Raw genomic sequence first — 21,424 nt, forward strand, 5'->3', positions numbered from 1 at the left:
GAGCACGGTGCGTAATGGGTCACAGAAAGGAGCTTTGTTCTATTTGGAAACAAGTAAACAGAACAGTTGCGCATCGTTGGGGTTTCTTATTCCCGGAAAACCTTCACCGCTGGTGGGAAAATGGCCTCCAAGTCCCACCCCAGGGCCCATCGACCGAGCAAAATGCCAAGCATAGTGTGGCCTTCTGCATCGCAGAGAGAACCTCCTATGCTCCACCCCCAACCTCCCGAAATCCCAGGCAGGCAGGAAAAAAAGACAAGAGGTTATTTATTTCTGTATTGCATTTATAGCCCACTTTTTCCCCCATCCAAGGAGCTGAAGGGGGGCACACATAGCTCCCTTCCTCCCCATGCCATCCTCACAACAACCCTGTGAGGGAGGTTAGACTGAGAGATGCAGTGACTGGCATCACCTAGGCCACCCTGTGAGTTTCGTGGCCTAAATTGTGTGTGAGGGGGATTCGAACTCTGCTCTCTCCCAAGTCCTAGTCCGACTCTTAACCACTGCCCCACACTGGCTCTCAGTGGCTGGTAGGCTGTGCCCAGCTTGGTGGGCACCATCTTGGGCAGGCCTGGGTGTTGGTAAACGGGCAGGTGTCTCAGGCCATGCACAGAGGTGATAGAATAATCAAATTGTACAGTTGGAAGGGTCTCCAAGGGGCATCTGCTCCAGCCCCCCTGCAATGAAGGAGTCTCAGACAGATAGCCAATCCTACCTCTGTTTAAAAACTTTCCCAGGAAGTCCCTCCCAAGAGAGCCTCCATACCACCAGATAGATTAGATGTAGCTGAAGTTTCGGAACAGGTATAGGCCCTGGTACCTCTCTCTGGGGGACCCAGGTGGCGCTGTGGGTTAAACCACAGAGTCTAGGACTTGCTGATCAGAAGGTCGGCGGTTCGAATCCCTGCCACGGGGTGAGCTCCCGTTGCTCGGTCCCAGCTCCTGCCCACCTAGCAGTTTGAAAGCACATCAAAGTGCAAGTAGATAAATAGGGACCCTCCAGTGGGAAGGTAAATGGCGTTTCCGTGCGCTGCTCTGGTTCGCCAGAAGCGGCTTTGTCATGCTGGCCACATGACCCGGAAGCTGTCTGCGGACAAACGCCGGCTCCCTTGGCCTATAGAGCGAGATGAGCGCCGCAACCCCAGAGTCGGACACGACTGGACCTGATGGTCAGGGGTCCCTTTCCCTTTACCTTTGCCTCTCTCTGGAAACTATCTGAGTCCCCAAACTGGGGAGGGGACCCGGTGGCTGAGCAGCTGCTTGGCATGCAGAAGGCCGCAAACTCGATCTCTTGGCATTCGTAATGATGCAATCTCACTTTGCAAGTCTGGCAAAGACCCTCCCCATCTGCAAGAGACCCCGGGGAGCCTGTGGGAGCAAGCCGTTCTGGACTTGATGAACCAGTATTCTGAGTCAGAATGACAACAGCAACACAGCTATCCCTTCTCTTTTTAGCTGGTAGGATCATAGATTCCTTCTCCTCCTCCTCTTCTTCTCCTCCTTCTCCTTCTTCCTATTAATAATGAGAACAGGACACTTTAATGCCAGGGGTCAGCAAACTTTTTCAGCAGGGGGCCGGTCCACTGTCCCTCAGACCTTGTGGGGGGCCGGACTATATTTTGAAAAAATAATAATGAACGAATTCCTATGCCCCACAAATAACCCAGAGATGCATTTGAAATAAAAGCACACATTCTGCTCATGTAAAAACACGCTGATTCCCCGACCATCCGCGGGCCGGATTTAGAAGGCGATTGGGCCGGATCTGGCCCCTGGGCCTTAGTTTGCCCATCCATGCTCTAATGCTGTGGGGTCCAAACTTTTTTCAAAGAGGGCCAGATCTGATGAAGTGAAGGGCCGTAAGGGCCGAGCAAAGCTGTTGAGCTTTTATTTTTTTAAGGGTTTTACCCCAGGAAATAAACTGCCACAGGGGCCGGATTAAACCGACCGGCGGGCCAGACTAGGCCCCCGAAACGGACTTTGGACCTTCCTGCTCTAATGGAACCTCCAGGTCTAGAAGAAGTCTATCTAGAATTCTAGGATCTTAGGGGTATTTGGCCACTGTGAGAAAGGGATGCTGAACTAGCAGCCAGGCTTTTCGTGGGTTCTTAGGCCAAGGAGGTTTACAGCGGCTGTTCTTTCTCGGGTACATCAGCGCCTGCCCTCCCTGCTCCTGAGAAGCCCCATGGCAAGAGGGGCGCACGCCCTGAGCTCAGGATCGGCCCTGTGAACCATCAAGCGGAAGGAGATGCTGCTGTTCCTTCCTCAGGAAGGAGCTGCCAGCTGCAGAGTTTTACCCTGGGGGGTTCCCCAGGAGATTGCAGCGAGTTAGCGGGGAGCCCAGAGAGGTCTTGGCAGCAGCTGCCACAACCAGTGGAGCCGACCTGGCAGTGGAACCATGTGCAGTTAAGAGGCTGCCGGCTGGGTGCACGACTAGGTGACATGTGTGACGGGGAAGCTGCCTGCCTTTGCGCTTCCTTGTTCCTTTGTGTGACGTTACTGACCTCTGAATGCTCCCCGGTCCCCACCCTATTTCTCTGCCGCCTGCACAAGCCACTTGGGGCTGTCACGATGGCTTGATTCTGGCAAGCCCTGCCTTAATCTGCCCTTGCAAGAGCTGAGGTGCGTAGCTGCTCAGGATTAGCAAAGTTGCTTCGCGAGTGAGCCAAGCAGCAGCTGCCTTGTACTGGCTGTTAGGTATATGGTTTTCCCAGTCGAGATGTATGGAAGTGAGAGCTGGACCGTAAAGAAGGCTGATCGCCGAAGAATGGATGCTTTTGAATTCTGGTGCTGGAGGAGACTCTTGAGAGTCCCATGGACTGCAAGAAGATCAAACTTATCCATCCTTAAGGAAATCAGCCCTGAGAGCTCACTGGAAGGACAGATCCTGAAGCTGAGGCTCCAAGACTTTGGTCACCTCATGAGAAGAGAAGAGAAAAGACCCTGATGTTGGGAAAGATGGAGGGCACAAGGAGAAGGGGACGACAGAGGATGAGATGGTTGGACAGTGTTCTCGGAGCGACTGGCATGAGTTTGGCCAAACTGCGGGAGGCAGTGGAAGACAGGAGTGCCTGGCGTGCTCTGGTCCATGGGGTCACGAAGAGTCGGACACGACTAAACAACAACAACAAGAGAGACATAGGTGCACTTAAAACACAAGGAAAGAAAAAGCAGTCGCTCCTCCAGCGCGTCTGCCAATCAGCGGTTTATCCAGCTCAATTTACTTCGAGGTCGATACACAAATATTTCACGTTTCCTCACTGTGACTTAATGCACAACAATTACCTTTTTAGAAAGGGGGATTTTGGAATCTCTGGTTTTAAATGTTGTTTTGCGTGGTTATGTGATTTCCCTCCCCCCCCAGCTTTTTTAATGATGATGTAACAGAAGCTGAATGTGGAAGATTCCAGGCAGATAAAATAAACCGCATAGTTAAACTGCGGAACTCCCTGCCACAGGAGGCAGTGATAGCCACCAGCCTGGATGGTTTTAAAAGAGGATGAGAGAAAGTCACGGAGGAGGAGAGGGGCTATTGATGGCGACCAGCCAGGATGGCTGTGCTCCACCCTCCCCAGTCGGAGGCAGCAACGCATCTGAATACCAGTTCCTAGGAAGCCCAGTGATCAAATCCTGCTTGCCAGGTTCCTATTGGGGCATCTGGTTGGCTGCTGGGCGCTGGATTTGATGGGCCCTTGGCCTGATTCAGCAGACTGTTTCTGTGTTCTCCTTTTCCAAACACATTTAGGAACAGAATAGGAATGAGTGGCCTTGGGACCGGGCTCATCCGCCACAGACCATGAGCCTCGAAGTAGAGCCCCCCATCCAGGCAGCTTGCTTTGAAAATAACCACTGCAAGGATGGCTAACTCTCCCTTCGTCTGCCCAGCCCGTAACTTCTTGCTACTCCCGACGTCTTGCAGGCTGGTGTCGCTTCGTGGAGAGCAGCAACAGGCTCGGGGCTCAAAGCCCAGGCCCTGTTCCTCCAGTGTGGTGTAGTGGTTAAGAGCGGTAGACTCATAATCTGGTGAACCGGGTTCGCGTCCCCGCTCCTCCACATGCAGCTGCTGGGTGACCTTGGGCCAGTCACACTTCTCTGAAGTCTCTCAGCCCCACTCGCCTCACAGAGTGTTTGTTGTGGGGGAGGAGGGGAAAAGGAGAATGTGAGCCGCTTTGAGACTCCTTCGGGTAGTGAAAAGCGGGATATCAAATCCAAACTCTTCTTCTTCTTCTTCTTCTTCTTCTTCTTCTTCTTCTTCTTCTTCTTCTTCTTCTCACAAACGCCCTTGTGAGCAGAGCGACTGGTGGCTGCAGCAAAGGTTTCCTCGCTGTGCCGGGTCTGCCTTCTAGGCCACGCTCAGAGAAAGCGCCTTCTGAGGCAGAAAAATGCGCCTCCCGGCTCTCTCGCTCGGTCCACTCAAGGAAGAAATGGGGCAGAAACAGTCCCTTTGTTGTGTGCGGGGAAGGGAAGGCCTGACCAGGGGTGTGTGTGTGTTGCCATGTGTGCGCAGGGGGGTGTCAAGGCAGACTGCCTCGGGTCCTTTTGAGACTAAAATTTGCTTGCACAGATTCCTCTGCTCTTCACGGGGACGTTGGCAACATTTCCAATTACGGTTCCTGCTGGAGCAACAGCAGTTTTGGAAGGGGCGAGTCTTGCCCGATTCATGCTTGTCTGTTTTGAAACTTGGCAGCGAGTTTCACAGAGCTGCAGATTTGCAAGAGACCCGAAGGACATCTAGTCCAACCCCTTGCAATGCAGGGAATGTTGCCAGCCTCTCAGTCCCTCGGGATCATAGAATCATAGAGTTGGAAGAGACCACCAGGGCCATCCAGTCCAACCCCCTGCCAAGCAGGAAACACCATCCAAGCATTCCTGACAGATGGCTGCCAAGCCTCTGCTTAAAGACCTCCAAAGAAGGAGACTCCACCACACTCCTTGGCAGCAAATCCCACTGTCCAACAGCTCTTACTGTCAGGAAGTTCTTCCTAAAGTTTAGGTGGAATCTTCTTTCTTGGAGTTTGAATCCATTGCCCCGTGTCCGCTTCTCTGGAGCAGCAGAAAACAACCTTTCTCCCTCCTCTAGATGACATCCTTTTATATATTTGAACATGGCTATCATATCCCCCCCTTAACCTTCTCTTCTCCAGGCTAAACATACCCAGCTCCCTAAGCTGTTCCTCATAAGGCATCGTTTCCAGGCCTTGGACCATTTTGGTTGCCCTCCTCTGGACACGTTCCAGCTTGTCAGTATCCTTCTTGAATTGTGGTGCCCAGAACTGGACACAGTATTCCAGGTGAGGTCTGACCAGAGCGGAATACAGTGGTACTATTACTTCCCTTGATCTAGACGCTATACTCCTATTGATGCAGCCCAGAATTGCATTGGCTTCTTTAGCTGCTGCATCACACTGTTGACTCATGTCAAGTTTGTGGTCTATGATTCTATCCAGTCCAGCCCCCTTGCAATGCAGGAATGTTCGCTCAAACCACAACCCTGAGATTGAAGAGTCTCGCGCTCTACGGACTGAGCTGTGTGTCTGCCATCCCTGGCCAGGTGGCACCACCCATCTGAAGAGGCTGCTGGATCAGGCCAGAGGGCTAATCTAGTCCAGCATCCTGTTCCCTCAGGGGCCAGCCGGATGCCCCAGTAGGAAACCTGCAAGCAGGATCCAAGCCCAAGAGCTCTTTCCTTTTCTGTAGTTTCCAGAAACTGGGATTCAGAAGCATTTTTGCCTCCGGCCATGGAGACAGGGCAGAGCCATCCTGGCTAGGAGCCGTCGGCAGCCCTCTCCTCCTCCTCCACGAATTGGCCCTTTCCTCTTTTAAAGATGGTTGGTGGCCATCGCTGCCTCCTGTGGCGGGGAGTTCCATAGTTTAATGTTTAGCCAAAATACTAACGTTTAGCCGAAATCCGGTTCCCTGCCGCGTTCGCCCTCTGTTGGTTCTCCTTCTGCCCCCCGGAGAGCAACCCAGAGGTTGCTAGGGAAGAGGGGCAGGGGGTTCTTGTGCCGCGGCAGCAGATTCAGGACTGACGAAAGGAAATTCAGATGCCACGAGAAAAAGTCGTCTCCCACAGGACGTCGTGGCGGCCGCTTCCTTTGGTGGCTCTCTCTCTCTCCCTCTCCCCCTTGAAAAAATGTAGACAAAGTCATAAAGGACAATGTCTGTCGATGTCTATTAGTCACGATGGCTAAGAATAGAACCTCTGTATCCAGAAGCAGTATACCTCCCACATCAAGTGGGCTTAGTTTTGCCGCTCTTATTTCCTGCTGTTGTTTCAGCGTTAAATTCCAAGGGATGTTTTTAACTGTTAATTGATGGGTTTCGTCTTCGTCGGCCACTCGGAGCTCCTGGAGGAAAGGCAGGGGATAAATGTGTTAAATATTTTCCCCCCCCTCCCCAATCTTAATCGTCTGTTTCCTAGCCCAAACATAGCTCAACGTTTTTCAGCTATTTCTCAGAGAGCTTGCAGGCTCCTCTATTCTGGTCTCCCTCACAAGTGTTGACAGGCAGCAATAAGGAGGATACAGGCTCCACCAGGGTTGCCAATGTTTTTGCTCGCTTTGCTCCTGTGCTGTTACCAGCTGCCTGAGACGCAGATAGCTTAGCAGGCGAAGCTTTTCCTGCCCCCTTTTCTCTGTGCCTGGAAAGGTTTCACCTGCTGAAATGTCAACATCTAAGGCTGCTTTTGAAGCCGGCTGAGCGGGACCCACTGAAAAAATAAAATAAAATAAAATAAAATAAAATAAAATAAAATAAAATAAAATAAAATAAAATAAAATAAATAAAATAAAATAAAATAAAATAAAATAAAATAAAATAAACTTTGCAACTATGTGTTCCTGTGGCAGACCAAGCAGGAGAGGGCTGCGTTGCAGGGGGGTGGTCTAGATGACTCTTGGGGTGCCTTCCAACTCTGTGATTCTGTGGCTGTCCTGGGTTATTATAGAGACAAAGACGAGCACTCAGTTTATCTGCCAGGCTCCTACCCGAAGCCTCCTTTTGCTTGTTCAAACACATTCAGAAGTCGGATGAAACGTAGGTGTGAATCTATGCCTTGGTTCTGGCCTAACCCTAACCCAGGGGTAGGCAACCTAAGGCCCGTGGGCCGGATGCGGCCCAGTCGCCTTCTCAATCCGGCCCACGGACGGTCCGGGAATCCGTGTGTTTTCACATGAGTAGAATGTGTGTTTTTATTTAAAATGGATCTCTGGGTTATTGGTGGGGCCTGCCTGGTGTTTTTACATGGGTAGAATGTGTGCTTTTATTTAAAATGCATCTCTGGGTTATTTGTTGGGCCTGCCTGGTGTTTTTACATGGGTAGAATGTGTGCTTTTATTTAAAATGCATCTCTGGGTTATTTGTGGGGCCTGCCTGGTGTTTTTACATGAGTAGAATGTGTCCTTTCATTTAAAATGCATCTCTGGGTTATTTGTGGGACATAGGAATTCGTTCATTTCCCCCCCCAAAAAAATATAGTCCGGCCCCCCACATGGTCTGAGGGATGGTGGACCGGCCCACGGCTGAAAAAGGTTGCTGACCCCTGCCCTAACCCTCACCAGATGTTTGGAAGTACAACTCCCATCAGCCCTAATCGGCATGCCCAGAGGCATGATGGGAACTGTAGTCCAACAACAGCTGAAGGCAACCGGGATGGGGAAGACTCCCCTGCTGCCAACGGGCATAATAGAATCATAGAACTGTAGGGTTGGATGGGACCAGGAGGGTCATCTAGTCCAACCCCCTGCAATGCAGGGTTGTTGTTTTTTTTACCCAACATGGGTCTTGAACCCACAACCCAGAGATTAAGAACTTCATGCTCTGCCAACCAAGCTATAATCAAGAGGCAGCTGTGAGGTGGAGGCCTGAAGGCCTTTGGGGGTGTTCGTGTGACTTGTGGCTTTGTACGCCGAGGGCCGCAGGTTCAACCTCCGGGTGGGGCTTCAGAAAAAGTCCTCTTCTGCCTGAAACCCCGGGGAGCAGCTGCCAGTCTGCGTAAGCATCACTGGGTTCGAGAGACAGTGTGATGCAGTGGTGAGAGTCTCGGAGTAGGGTCCAGGAGACACCAGGGTTCAAATCTCTTGCTTGGCCCAGAAGCTCCCTGGGTGACCTTGGGGGCCACTCCCTGCCTCTCAGCCCAACCTGCCTCGCAGGGTTGTTGTGGGGATTCAGGGAAGAGAGGGGGAGAGCAACGTACCCCACCCTGATCTCCTTAATAAACGATAAACAATTAATAAACGAATAATAGCAGATGGACGTGATAGATGGCAGCTTCCTTGGGCAGGAAAAAAAGAAAGCAGTGCCGAGTTGAACTGTGGAACTCACTTCCCCATGAGGAGGCAGGGAAGAAAGAGGCTTAGGCAGAGTCGTGGGGAGTGCTACCAACAGCTACCTGCCATGATGCTAATTCTCTACACCTGCAATTGGAGGCAGCCGTGCTTCCGAATCCCAGTTGCTGGAATCCACAAGAGGGAGGGGAGTGATCCTGTGTTCGAGTCCTGCTTTCTGGTTTCCCCCAGGCACCTGGCTGGCCACTGTGAGAACAGGCGGCTGGAGCAGCTGGGCCATTGGCCTGATCCTGCAGGCTCTTTGCTTGCATCTCCTGGGGGAAACCTGAGCGCTGGGCCCCAGCTCCCTGCTCCATCCTGGTAGCGAGTGGTGCATCGCTGAACCTGGCCGGGATCCAGCTCCTAATTATTACCTTTCCACCTCTCGACAAGCTTCCCTCGGATGGGACAAAGGGGGACCCGCCTTTTCTCTTTCCTGTGAACCAGCCGGGGCTTTGTTGCTGCGCCCTGAACTTTCAGGTTGGTTTTCATACCAACCCACTCGTTTTTTTTGCTCGCCAATTTTAGGAAGAGCCAGGCTTGCTTTCCGCAGGCGTGGATTCGTAACTGGTTGGTGGAGATTTTTCTTCCTTCCCCCTTTTCTGCAGGCAAGCTGAGTCAAAAGGAACGAAGCAGTCGGTTGGCAAACCCATTGGGGATCGGGGTGTGTGTGTGTGTCCCCCTTTCTCAGCTGCCACTCAAGAAAGAGCGCCCCCCAGCCCCAAAACTTCATTCAAGCAACTCAGCAGTCTGGCACTCTGAGGTTGTCATGGTCTCTATCATGGGTAGGCAAACTAAGGCCCGGGGGCCGGATCCGGCCCAATCGCCTTCTAAATCCGGCCTGCGGACGGTCTGGGAATCAGCGTGTTTTTACATGAGTAGAATGTGTCCTTTTATTTAAAATGCATCTCTGGGTTATTTGTGGGGCCTGCCTGGTGTTTTTACATGAGTAGAATGTGTCCTTTTATTTAAAATGCACCTCTGGGTTATTTGTGGGGCCTGCCTGGTGTTTTTACATGAGCAGAATGTGTCCTTTTATTTAAAATGCATCTCTGGGTTATTTGTGGGGCCCGCCTGGTGTTTTTACATGAGTAGAATGTGCCCTTTTATTTAAAATGCATCTCTGGGTTATTTGTGGGGCCTGCCTGGTGTTTTTACATGAGTAGAATGTGCCCTTTTATTTAAAATGCATCTCTGGGTTATTTGTGGGGCCTGCCTGGTGTTTTTACATGACCAGAATGTGTCCTTTTATTTAAAATGCATCTCTGGGTTATTTGTGGGGCCTGCCTGGTGTTTTTACATGAGTAGAATGTGCCCCTTTATTTAAAATGCATCTCTGGGTTATTTGTGGGGCCTGCCTGGTGTTTTTACATGAGTAGAATGTGTCCTTTTATTTAAAATGCATCTCTGGGTTATTTGTGGGGCCTGCCTGGTGTTTTTACACGAGTAGAATGTGTCCTTTTATTTAAAATGCATCTCTGGGTTATTTGTGGGGCCTGCCTGGTGTTTTTACACGAGTAGAATGTGTCCTTTTATTTAAAATGCATCTCTGGGTTATTTGTGGGGCCTGCCTGGTGTTTTTACACGAGTAGAATGTGTCCTTTTATTTAAAATGCATCTCTGGGTTATTTGTGGGGCCTGCCTGGTGTTTTTACATGAGTAGAATGTGCCCTTTTATTTAAAATGCATCTCTGCGTTATTTGTGGGGCATAGGAATTCGTTCATTCCCCCCCAAAAAAAAATATAGTCCGGCCCCCCACAAGGTCTGAAGGACAGTGGACCGGCCCCCTGCTGAAAAAGTTTGCTGACCCCTGCTCTATGATAGATGGCTTTTGCCGTGGCTTAAAAAGCAAACCCGGTGCCATGCGCTTTGGCTAGTGTGGCCAAGACAGCGCACTCCAGTTTTTGCTGAGCAGCACCTCCCGTCACCCCTGACCATTGAGCATGTGCTGGCTGAGGCTTATGGGAGTCGGAGTCACGTGGAAGAGGGAACGAGCTTGTTTTCCGCTGCCCCGGATGGGAAGACTTGAACCCAGGGCTTCAAGTAACAAGAAGGGAGATTCCGACTAAACATCAGGAAGAGCTTTCTGGCGGCAGGAGCTGTTTGACCGTGGGATGGAAGATGGTGGACACGCCTTCCATGGATGTTTCTAAGCATTCGTTGGATGGCCATCAGTCATGGATGCTTTAGCTGAGATTCCTGCATTTGCAGGGGGTTGGACTAGATGACCCTTGGGGGGTCCCTTCCGACTACAGTTTTGTGGTTCTGTGATTCCAGCTACCCATGAATGAATGGAGCTGCATGCCGGGAGATTCGGCACAGATAAAAGAAAACTTTTCTTCACACAATGTGTAGTTAAACTGTGGAATTCCCTGCTGCAGGAGGCAGTGATGGTCACCAGCTGGATGGTTTTAAAAGGGGGCAAGGCAAATTCATGGAGGAAAGGGCTATCAGTGGCTACGAGCCACAGTGGCTATGCTGTGGTCAGAGGCAGCAATGCTTCTCAATATCTGTTGCTGGAAACCAAAGGAGAGGGGAGTGTTGGTCTTGTGTTCGGGTCCTGCCTGTGGGGTTCCCTTTGGGTCATCTGATCAGCCTGGCTGCTGGACTAGATGGGCCATCGGCCTGATCCAGCAGCTTCTTTTGATGCCCCTAAGTTTTTTTTTAAACTCTCAAATTTTATTTATTTCAAATCCATTCAAGAAAAGATAAAAACCGTACAAACATTAAATCGTCAAAATACATTTCCCCGTCTTGTTCCCCCTACTCCCCCCTCACCCCTGTGTCATCTCATTAAATCTCTATTTTACTTTCATCTCTTCCGCTGCGTTCCTTATTTTTGATGCTCCTAAGCTTATTTTCCCCCGTCTTGAGGTTTAACCCAAAGTGCCCGCGAGATAAGGTCCGTAAAATTCGAGTTCAGAACCGCGGTTAAAACGACCTCACGGCTGTGGGTGTCCGTCGGGATTTGATTTTTTTGAAAATACGTTGTCTGTTTGAAGAAGCTAGTTTCGAATTGGAGGTCCTGCCTTTAGCGTGTGTGTGTGTGTGTCTGATTTGCAGATTCAGATCTGGGTTTTCTTGATTCCTAAAAAGACGTTACGTGCCAAGGAGAAGGTCTCTGGGATGGGGCACACCCCTTGGCAAGAGCTGGGGGGCACCAGGCGGCCAGCCTCCTCTCTTGGCCTGCGCCAGGCGGTTAGATTGGGCCTCGGAAGCCTCTTGATCTCCATAATCTCCTCGGACTTAAAGATCTTTTGCTGTCTAAGCTCGTTAAGGCGACCGGCCTCCTAGGGGAGTTTTCTGGGACGTGGGCTTTGCCAGGCCGGGATGCCTCCGTGAACCTGGGCTAGGTGCAGTCACAGCCCCGCCAACGGTCCTCAGCCCTGAGGTCTCGCCTTCAGATCGCAAGCGGGCACAGACAACACCTTTTAACCTTGCCTTGCAGTTTATTATTAATTGGAGGGTTTTTTTTGGGCAGGGGGGCCCTCCATGGATATCCATCTTTCTCTCATCGTGGGACCCAAGGCCTTGGATAGGTAGTTCCCGGGGCGTTACCTGCTAGCAGATTGACCGGACCCCCACACCTGCTTCTTTCGGTGAGCAGGTGGGCCACATGGACCTGTAAGCCAGTGGCAGGGTGGAATTGACGTAAATCACGATTTAAATCACTAGTCAGTAAGGTTCAGGGTGGATTTAAATCAGGGGAAAAATCTGATTTAAATAAAAAAAATCCAATTTAAATCGAAAAAATCCAATTTAAATAAAAAAAATCTGATTTAAATAAAAAAATCTGATTTAAATATAAAATCCGATTTAAATAAAAAAATCTGATTTAAATAAAAAAATCCGATTTAAATAAAAAAATTCAATTTAAATCAAAAAATCCGATTCAAATAAAAAAAATCTGATTTAAATAAAAAAATCTGATTTAAATCAAAAATCAAATTTAAATAAAAAATCCCCGATTTAAATAAAAAAAAATCTGATTCAAATCAAAAAATCTGATTCAAATAAAAAAATCTGATTTAAATCAAAAAAATCTGATTTAAATAAAAAAATCCAATTTAAATTTTAAAAAAAAATCAGATTTTTTAACTTTTTATTTAAATCCACCCTGAGCCTTACTGACTAGTGATTTAAATCGTGATTTAAATCAGTTTGGTTTAAATCAAATCCACCCGGGCAGTGGTTCAAAGGTGATGAGACCCGAGGACCAGAAACATCTGGGCCAGGGTAATTTTACGGTCACACGCAAGGACCAATGTGATACTTATTTGTAAAAGATACTGGTGCACCGCCGTGCCAAAGAATATGAAGATATCAATGCAGTTTGCAGCAGCCAAGCACGAAAAGCATCTAATAAAATCCTAAAGAAGTTTAAAAGAGGTGTCAAATAACCGGTGTGGGAGAGGTGTATTCTTGATTGCCTGCATAGGCCTGGCAGAACAGAGATGTGTTCTGTAGGCATCTAAAAGTTGGCACAGAATCTCTAGTGGCAGAGAGTTGCACAGGACTTGGTTTCTTTCTCTCCCTGTGATCTCCTGGCGGGGTCTGTCTGTGTGTCCCTCCTTGCTGCTGCAGCCAGTAGCCCTTCTACTACGCCGCTGCTATGATACAGGCGGTCCTGAGTTCAAAACTCCATGACATCTCCAGGCAGGGCTTGGGGAGAGAGCTGCTTGCTGGCAGTCAGAGCAGACAATATGGAGTTCGACGAGTTAGTACAAAACAGCTGTCAAAATGTTCCTACGACCCTGGCGCTATACCCCACCGACTCCTGGACAACTACAGTGGCACTGGTTGGCAGAGGGGAGGAAGATTTGGCAAAAAATGGGGGGGGGGTTGGAGCTCGTGGGCATAATGAATGACCCCCTACCCCCAAAAATGTACAGCGAGAAACGTGGAGAGGGCCAACTGCCAGACTGGCCCTGCTCTCAATCCTCTGCCCCTTTGCTTTTTTAAAAAACTTTTTAATTCAATTTTACATTATACATTTCAATTCAAACATTGAACCTAATCATCAACATTTAGCATTTCCCGAATCCTTAGACTCCACCCCGCATGGTTGCCATTATCAAACATTTTCTACTGCATCATATATTTTCTCTATTTTTCTTAAAATAATCCATTATTACCATATTTTTCGCTCCATAGGGTGCACCAGACCATAGGGCACACCTGGTTTACAAGAAAAAAATATTTTTTTTTCTGGTTTTCCTCCTCTAAAAGCCCTGTTTTTTTGAGGATCAGCTAAACGTTTTGCAGCTTTTTTGCAAAGGGAGAAAAGCAAAGCTCCTTTTGCAAAGGGGGAAAAGCAAAGAGGAAATGCCCCATTTTTTATGGGGTTCAACTCACATTTCTGCAGCTTCTGAAGGAAAGGGAGCCTTTTCTACAGTTTCCAGACAGATAATCTAATCAGCCAGTCCCATGTCGCTGGGGAAACAAACAGCCTCCCTCTGCAGCACATTCAACAATGGAGGGCGGGGCTGACAGGGAGCCGGGACTCTTATCTCTCTCCCGATCTCTTGCTGATCAGCTGCTGAGCGGGGTCCTTTCAACACCCCCTTTTCTCTTTGTAAAATAAAAAGCATGATCCTCTTTTGGCCCCTGGGCAATTCAGCTCCAGGGACCACCATTCGCTCCATAAGACGCACAGATATTTCCCCTTACTTTTCAGGAGGGAAAAAGTGCGTCTCATGGAGCAAAAAATACGGTAGTCTAACCCCCTGAAATGCAGAATTTTTAGGAGGAAAAAAGTGTGTCTTATGGAGCGAAAAATACAGTACCTTAGTTTTTAATACATTACAATCATTACTCTAATCCTGCCAAAGTTTTTAGTTGTTCGCGGCGTTCTCTTAAGTAAATTGTAATTTTCCGCCCATTCCTTATTAAAGTTTCTATCTTCCTGGTTTCTGATTTTCCCGGTCAGTTTTGCCATTTCGGCGTAGTCCCGTCATCTTCATCAACCATTCGTCTCTGGTCGGGACTTCTATCTTCTTTCCATCTCTGGGCCAGAATTATCCACGCTGCTTGCCGTCGCATACACGAATAATCATTTTTGCTCCTTTGGTATCGATGCATCTAGAATTCCTAGTTTAAAAAAAGCTTCTGGTCCCCCCCCCCAAAAAAAATGTTATTTATAGAGTGATATATAACATTCTGTTATATATCACTCTATATATTCTATCACATGTGGTGGTGGACATGCAAGATAACAAAAGCATTCTGGGAAATGATAGATCCTTTGTCCCTTTTGTATGTAACGTCGCTGTCTTCCTTTTCTCTCTCCCCCCCCCCAGCACCAGCGCTGCCCGGTGGTCACCCTCGACCCGCCCCCCGCCCCGGCGACACCGCCGCTGTCCCCGCAGCCCTCCACCCTGGCCAGCAGCCGCTCGGAAAAGGGCTCGTCATGGTCCAGCCGCTCGCTGGGCGCCCGCTGCCGGAACTCCATCGCCTCCTGCGCCGACGAACAGCCCCACATTGGCAATTACCGCCTCCTCAAGACCATCGGGAAGGGCAACTTCGCCAAGGTCAAGCTGGCCAGGCACATCCTGACGGGAAGGGAGGTAAGCGGTGGCCGGAAGGGGTGGGGCGCAAGGATGGGCGAGAAGGGTTGGTGGGTGGGTGGATGAGTTAGGCTCGCTTGCACACCGCTTCCCAACAGCATAAAGGTAAAGGGACCCCTGACCGTTAGGTCCAGTCGTGGACGACTCTGGGGTTGCGGCGCTCATCTCGCTTTACTGGCCGTGGGAGCCAGCGAACAGCTTCCGGGTCACGTGGCCAGCATGACTAAGCCGCTTCTGGCGAACCAGAGCAGCGCACGGAAACGCCATTTACCTTCCTGCCGGAGTGGTACCTATTTATCTACTTGCACTGGTGTGCTTTCGAAATGCTAGGTGGGCAGGAACAGGGACCGAGCAACGGGAGCTCACCCCATTGCGGGGATTCGAACCGCCGACCTTCTGATCGGCAAGCCCAAGATGCTCAGTGGTTTAGGCCACAGAGCCACCCGTGTCCCATTCCCACCAGCTTACAGCAAGCAATCGAAATGTAAACTACTACACTTGGGCAAAAAAAAATGAAAGGCACAAATACAGGGTGGGTGACACCTGGCTTGAGAGCAGTACATGCGAAAAGGATCTAGGAGTCTTGGTAGACCATAAACTTGTCATGAGTCAACAGTGTGATGCAGCAGCTAAAAAAGCCAATGCAATTCTGGGCTGCATCAATAGGAGTATAGCGTCTAGATCAAGGGAGGTAATAGTACCACTGTATTCCGCTCTGGTCAGACCTCACCTGGAATACTGTGTCCAGTTCTGGGCACCACAGTTCGAGAAGGATACTGACAAGCTGGAACGTGTCCAGAGGAGGGCAACCAAATTGGTCCAAGGCCTGGAAACGATGCCTTATGAGGAACGGCTTAGGGAGCTGGGTATATTTAGCCTGGAGAAGAGAAGGTTAAGGGGTGATATGATAGCCATGTTCAAATATATCAAAGGATGTCATCTAGAGGAGGGAGAAAGGTTGTTTTCTGCTGCTCCAGAGAAGCGGACACGGGGCAATGGATTTGATGCTTTGATGGTGTTTCCGGCTTGGCAGGGGGTTGGACTGGATGGCCCTTGGGGTCTCTTCCAACTCTAGGATTCTAGGATTCTACCCTTCTGCCAGGGAGAGTTAGAGCAGTTAACATTCTTAGTTGCACGTGTGAATTGGCATTCTGGGTGGGGAAGATGGAGGGTCCTCTGCTTTCGAGGCACCCGAGAGCCACTTTCGGCCCTGGGGAGAGGTGATCTGAGGGGTTGTGCCCCAGGACTAATCGGACACCGTCCCGGCACCTTCCTCTGCTGCTCCAGAGAAGCGGATGGTGTTTTCTGCTTGGCAGGGGGTTGGACTGGATGGCCCTTGGGGTCTCTTCCAACTCTAAGATTCTATGACGTTTTCTGCAGCCGTGTGGAAGGGGTGGAGCCAGCCTCAGGTGTGTCCCCATTTGCCTTGAGCAGGTGGGATGCAGGTGCGACTTATAGGTGGGTTGGGGGGGGGGTATAGGGCTCCACCCTTGGCCACTGGCTACTTCTGGTGCCAGGGGCAGTCTAGATGGGGGTGGGGAGGGAGAATGAGGAAAGCCAGAAAGGAAGGAGCCGGCGAAAATCACGGGGGGGGGGGGGTCTGGATTTGGAAAGGAGAATTTAGTGAATTATTGCTGGCAGGAACCACCTATTGCATAGCCTTCCTTTTCCTTTTTTAATTTTTTTAATACTTTTCAAATTTATACATTTCATTAGTTTTGCAATCAATTTAACATTTCAGAGTCTGAATTCCTCCCCCCTCTTTCTGCAGTTCCTTAAATGCCTTTTCCCCCCAATACCTTCTGCATATCCAAATTCATTCAATTTGCTCATTTAATTACCTGCTTTAAATATATACTCTTACGAAACTGCAGGTTATTACAATAACCCTGCCAGTGTTTTTATCTGTTTGCAATTTATCTGTAAATATCCAATAAACCCTTTCCATTCTTTTATATATATATATAAAAGGTTTGCTATCTTGATTTCTTATTGTTCCTGGTAAGTTTTGCCATTTCTGCATATTCCATAAATTGTTTTTATTTTAATCCGTTCTTCCTTTGCTGGGACATCTGCTTCTTTTCACTTCTGGGCAAGTAGCATTCGCTGTAGTGGCATACATAAGTAAATTCCTATACAATTCAGGTAGTTCTGTCCCTATGATTCCCAAAATTGCATGGCCTGCCTCTCTCTCTCTCTCTCTCTCTCTTCCCCCCCAGCCACACCCACTTTTTCACCAGACTGATTTTCTGCATTTCATTTCTTCCAGGTGGCTATAAAAATAATCGACAAGACGCAGTTGAATCCCACGAGCCTCCAGAAGGTGTGTGTGTTTGTTGTTGCTTCGAACCCCCCCACCCCACCCCACCCCTTTGATCAGAATTGTAGAACTGTCGAGTTGGAAGGGACCCCTAGAGTCATCTAGTCCAGTGTTTTTCAACCTTTTTTGGGCAAAGGCACACTTGTTTCATGAAAAAAATCACGAGGCACACCACCATTAGAAAATGTTAAAAAAATTAACTCTGTGCCTATATTGACTATATATAAAGTAATTCTCTTGAATTTTTCAAATTTTCCCACGGCACACCAGGCAACATCTCGCGGCACACTAGTGTGCCGCGGAACAGTGGTTGAAAAACACTGATCTAGTCCAACCCCTTTGCAGTGCACAAATGCCCCGAAGGGTGTTTTGGCCCTGGGGGGGGGTATCAGGGTCTGCAGGGGTCAGCTGCTGGGGAACGCCATTACCCAGAGGAGATTACCCAGGTGGGCGCTAAGAGGCAAAACGCAGCTTGGGGGGATGGACTCTGGAGGTGTAAAGGACTAACTGACTTTGAAAAGCTGCCATCACAGGAACAAGTTGGTTCGTTTTGTTGCATTAATTACACCAAATAGTTGTAATTGGTTACAGGTAGGTAGCCGTGTTGGTCTGCCATAGTCAAAATAAAATAAAAAACTAGAATAAAAATTCCTTCCAGTAGCACCTTAGAGACCAACTAAGTTTGTTCTTGGTATGAGCTTTCGTGTGCATGCACATGAAATCTGAAGAAGTGTGCATGTACACGAAAGCTCATACCAATAACAAACTTAGTTGGTCTCTAAGGTGCTACTGGAAGGAAGTGGCAGGGGCGTAGCAAGGTAAATTGGTACCCGGGGGCAAAAAATGTTTGTCACCCCCCACCCCCCCAGAGGCATAGGAAGGTCTGGTGGTACCCGGTACAGAAAATTTCTTGTCAACCCCCCCCATTGATTCCCCCCCCCCCGCAAAGATGGTTTTACGTTATTTCATATTTTCTTACAAATGAATAATAGCAAGTAATAATAATAAAAAACTTTTATTTATACCCCGCCCTCCCTGGCCGAAGTCGGGCTCAGGGTGGCTAACATCGGATACATAACATTGGTATAAAACCAAACAATAATTAAATTACCTCCTAAAAAGATCTCAGAATCAAATTAAAGTCTAATTAGATGGCTTTCCACAGGGTTAGGTTTGGGAACAGTAAGTGCTCCACTGAATGGAAATTTCAGCCTTCGCGACGTATGAAAACAGCCAAGTGAACAGCTATTTTGGTGGAGGAGGGTCAAGATATTAACCGATATGCATGAAATTTCATATATAGCTATATAATCCCTAGTATAGTAAGATAAGACCTTCGGAGCAGGCATTAAAAAAAAAATTCAAAAAAATTCAAAAAAAAATTGTTCCTTGATAATTTGTCTCCCCCTCCATTATGGAAACCAGGGCGGCCCGCCCCCCCTTGCTACGCCCCTGGGAAGTTGTAATTGGGTTTGGCATAGATCTGCAATTAATTGTTCCCGTTTGGAAATGTTATGGTGTCGCCATCTTGCTTGGTGGGTTGTTGTGCAAACCACTATTCTGAGTGTTGCTTTAGGTAGGGTAGGAGGGCCTGGGGGTGAGTTTGTGGAACCGCGAGGGGGTGGGGGCCCGAAAAGGTTTGGGAACCGCTGGCCTGAAGGGTGTGCCCTGGGGAGGGCAAGGTGTAGGCGAGGGAGCTTTTCAGGGGCAATGAGAGCTGAAGCCCTCCTAGTGGGGTGGGGGTGGGGGGGCCTTGCTTTCCCAGGATGCTCTATATCCTGTGTCTCAGTGTCAAAATAGCCACTTTGCAGACCCAGTGTTTCCTCCAAGGGCTGAGGAAAAAACCCTTCCCTGCCTGAAACCCTGGAAAGCTGTGCTGCCAGTCAGAGCAGGCACACCTGAGCTAAATGGACTGTGAGGGTCTGGCCTTGTGTAGGGCAACTTCCTATGCTGGGGACTCTCTACTCGGTGCCCCTTGGCACCGAATCGTTGGAAGGGGACCATGAGGGTCATCTAGTCCAAGGCGGGAAGCTGTCCCCGACGTGGGACTCGAACCCGCCACCTGGAGATCCTTGCGCTGTCCCTCTTCTGGTCACTCCAGAATGAAGCTGGGGACCAAGCCTTACGAGGAAGGGTTGAGGGTGTCGCGGGTGTCTACTCTGGAGAAGGAAAGATCGGGAGGCGGCATGAGAGCTGTCCCCAAATCTCTGGAGGGGTGTCGTGTGGCAGCTTGTTCCGGGGATCCAGTGGATTCAAATGGCAAGAAAGGAGATTCCGCCTAAATATCAAGAAGAACTTTCTGAGGGTCAGGAGCTGCCCGACTGTGGAGCAGACTCCCTCGGAAATTGGTGCTCTGTCGTTCCTCGGCGGTTTTTTTAGCAGAGGTTGGGTGGCCTCCTGCTTTAGCTGAGATCCCTGCATTGCAGGGGGTTGGACTAGATGGCCCCTGGGGGTCCCCCTCTCAACTCTGCCGTTCCGCCATTCTGTGCCACCATGAGGTGGAAAGGAATGGATCTGGGCCCCTCTTGCGTTCTGCAAATTTTTCTTTTCTGGTTCACGCAAATGCTTCCCCCCCCCCCCAAAAAAAATAAATAAATATGTTTAGGGGTACTCTCATTTTGACTCAAGACAATCCCCATTTTATAGTTCAAATCGGGGGGGGGGGAGATAAATACAGTAAACAGACAAAGGTACGAAGATTCACAAAATGTTTAAGGGTACCCCTGTGCCCCCCCAGAAAAAAAGTACTGGGTTCACGACGAGGGGGAGGCTGGGGGGGGACCCTTTTCTCTCTCTGGGGTCCCTGCCTCCCTCAAGCCCTCACTGACCCCCCCAACCCCACCTTTCCCTCCGCTGGTGTGCTCGTTGCCAAAGACACCCATCGCTCTTCATCCCCCACCCCCCACTTTCTGCCCCCCCTTCCCTAATTAGCGCCTGGAGTCCAAGTTGGTCGCTGTGGTAACGGCGCCTCCTGCCAGCATCTCGCTATGGGGGAGGTTGTGGGGGGGCGGAGCTGCTAATTAGCGGCTGGATTTTCCAGGCCAAATGAGCTTGGGGAAGATGTAAGGGGGGGGGGGAGAGATGGATACTGAAGGCTTTTCCTCGCCCCACCCTCCCCGTTCAAATTAGCCATTTCCCCTATTCAGTGGGAGTCTTCCCAGTTGCAGCTCCCTGTTCAACCCAGTCTTCCCAGTTGCAGCCCGACCGACACTCCCAGCATCCTTTTGGCCGGGGGGGGGAGGCCTTGTACTCCCTTGAAATCCTCTTTCCTTCTCTCTCTCCCCCACCCCAAATTCATCTGCCATCCATTTCACAACCCCTTTTAAGGGGACCCCCCCATGAAATGTGTGCTCCCCACCTCCCACTGACTGTCCCCATGGATGGTTTCATAAACAGATTGTATTCCTAATCCTGACATTTAATGAATAGAATCATAGGACTGAGCTGTGCTAAAGAGGCAGTGTGGGGCAGTGGTTAGAGTGCGCAACCTGGGGGAGATCAGGGTTCAGATTCCCCCACTCGGCCATTGTGAAGCTCACTGGGAGCAAGCTGGTTTTCTGCTGCTCAAACACTTAATCATGATACCAAAGGCACCAGAGGAAAAACAGATTATGAGAAAGGAAGAAATATTTAGGTATTTGTTAAAATGTGTTGTTTTTTTATATATTTGGAATTGGAATCAGAAGAAATATAGGCCACAGCATAACAAAGTTAAGTGAAAAGAGATAAAAGAGGTTGAGATGTGTAATTCGATGCACTATTAGATAAAATAAGATTTTAGATTTAAGATATGTTGAGAAGAACAAGATTTAAGGTTTAAGATATGTTGATTATAATTGCAAGATTAAGATAAGATGTATGAAAGCAGACTTTACAATGTTACAAAGTTACTAAAGAAGAGTAGAAATGAACGCAAAAGAGAGGATGTGAGGAAGTCCCAAGTTTAGGATTATAAAGAAGATTTGGATGAGGAATTAATTGTTTTGTTTGTGTGTTTTTTGTGTAGTTTGTGTTGTGTTTATTTTGTGTAGTTTGTGTATTTTTATTTTGAAAATCCAACAAATTCTTATTTAAAAAATACAAAGGCAAGAGGGCCTCTGAGCATGTGCAGAATGTTTGTTGCTGCAGCCGCCGCTGCCAAATTGTCAGGATTTGTCAGGATTATGGGGAGAGGTCTCCATGTTAAAGGTCTCTCGCCTTGGCACCTCTCCTCT

At 49.0% G+C, this 21,424-nt stretch overlaps 1 protein-coding gene across 6 annotated transcripts in view; it reads left to right on the forward strand.

Moving 5' to 3' along the window:
- MARK4 (microtubule affinity regulating kinase 4) overlaps positions 1–21,424 on the forward strand; it is a 66,441-nt gene that overhangs the window by 15,675 nt on the left and 29,342 nt on the right. For all 6 annotated transcript variants that reach the window (XM_033158561.1, XM_033158563.1, XM_033158564.1 and 3 more), the window contains exons 2-3: positions 14,624–14,890; positions 17,160–17,213. In XM_033158561.1, coding sequence (XP_033014452.1) covers positions 14,624–14,890; positions 17,160–17,213 — 321 coding nt within the window. The remainder of the gene's footprint in view (positions 1–14,623; positions 14,891–17,159; positions 17,214–21,424) is intronic.

Source organism: Lacerta agilis, chromosome 8, assembly GCF_009819535.1.
Source record: "Lacerta agilis isolate rLacAgi1 chromosome 8, rLacAgi1.pri, whole genome shotgun sequence".
Taxonomy (NCBI): Eukaryota; Metazoa; Chordata; class Lepidosauria; order Squamata; family Lacertidae; genus Lacerta; species Lacerta agilis.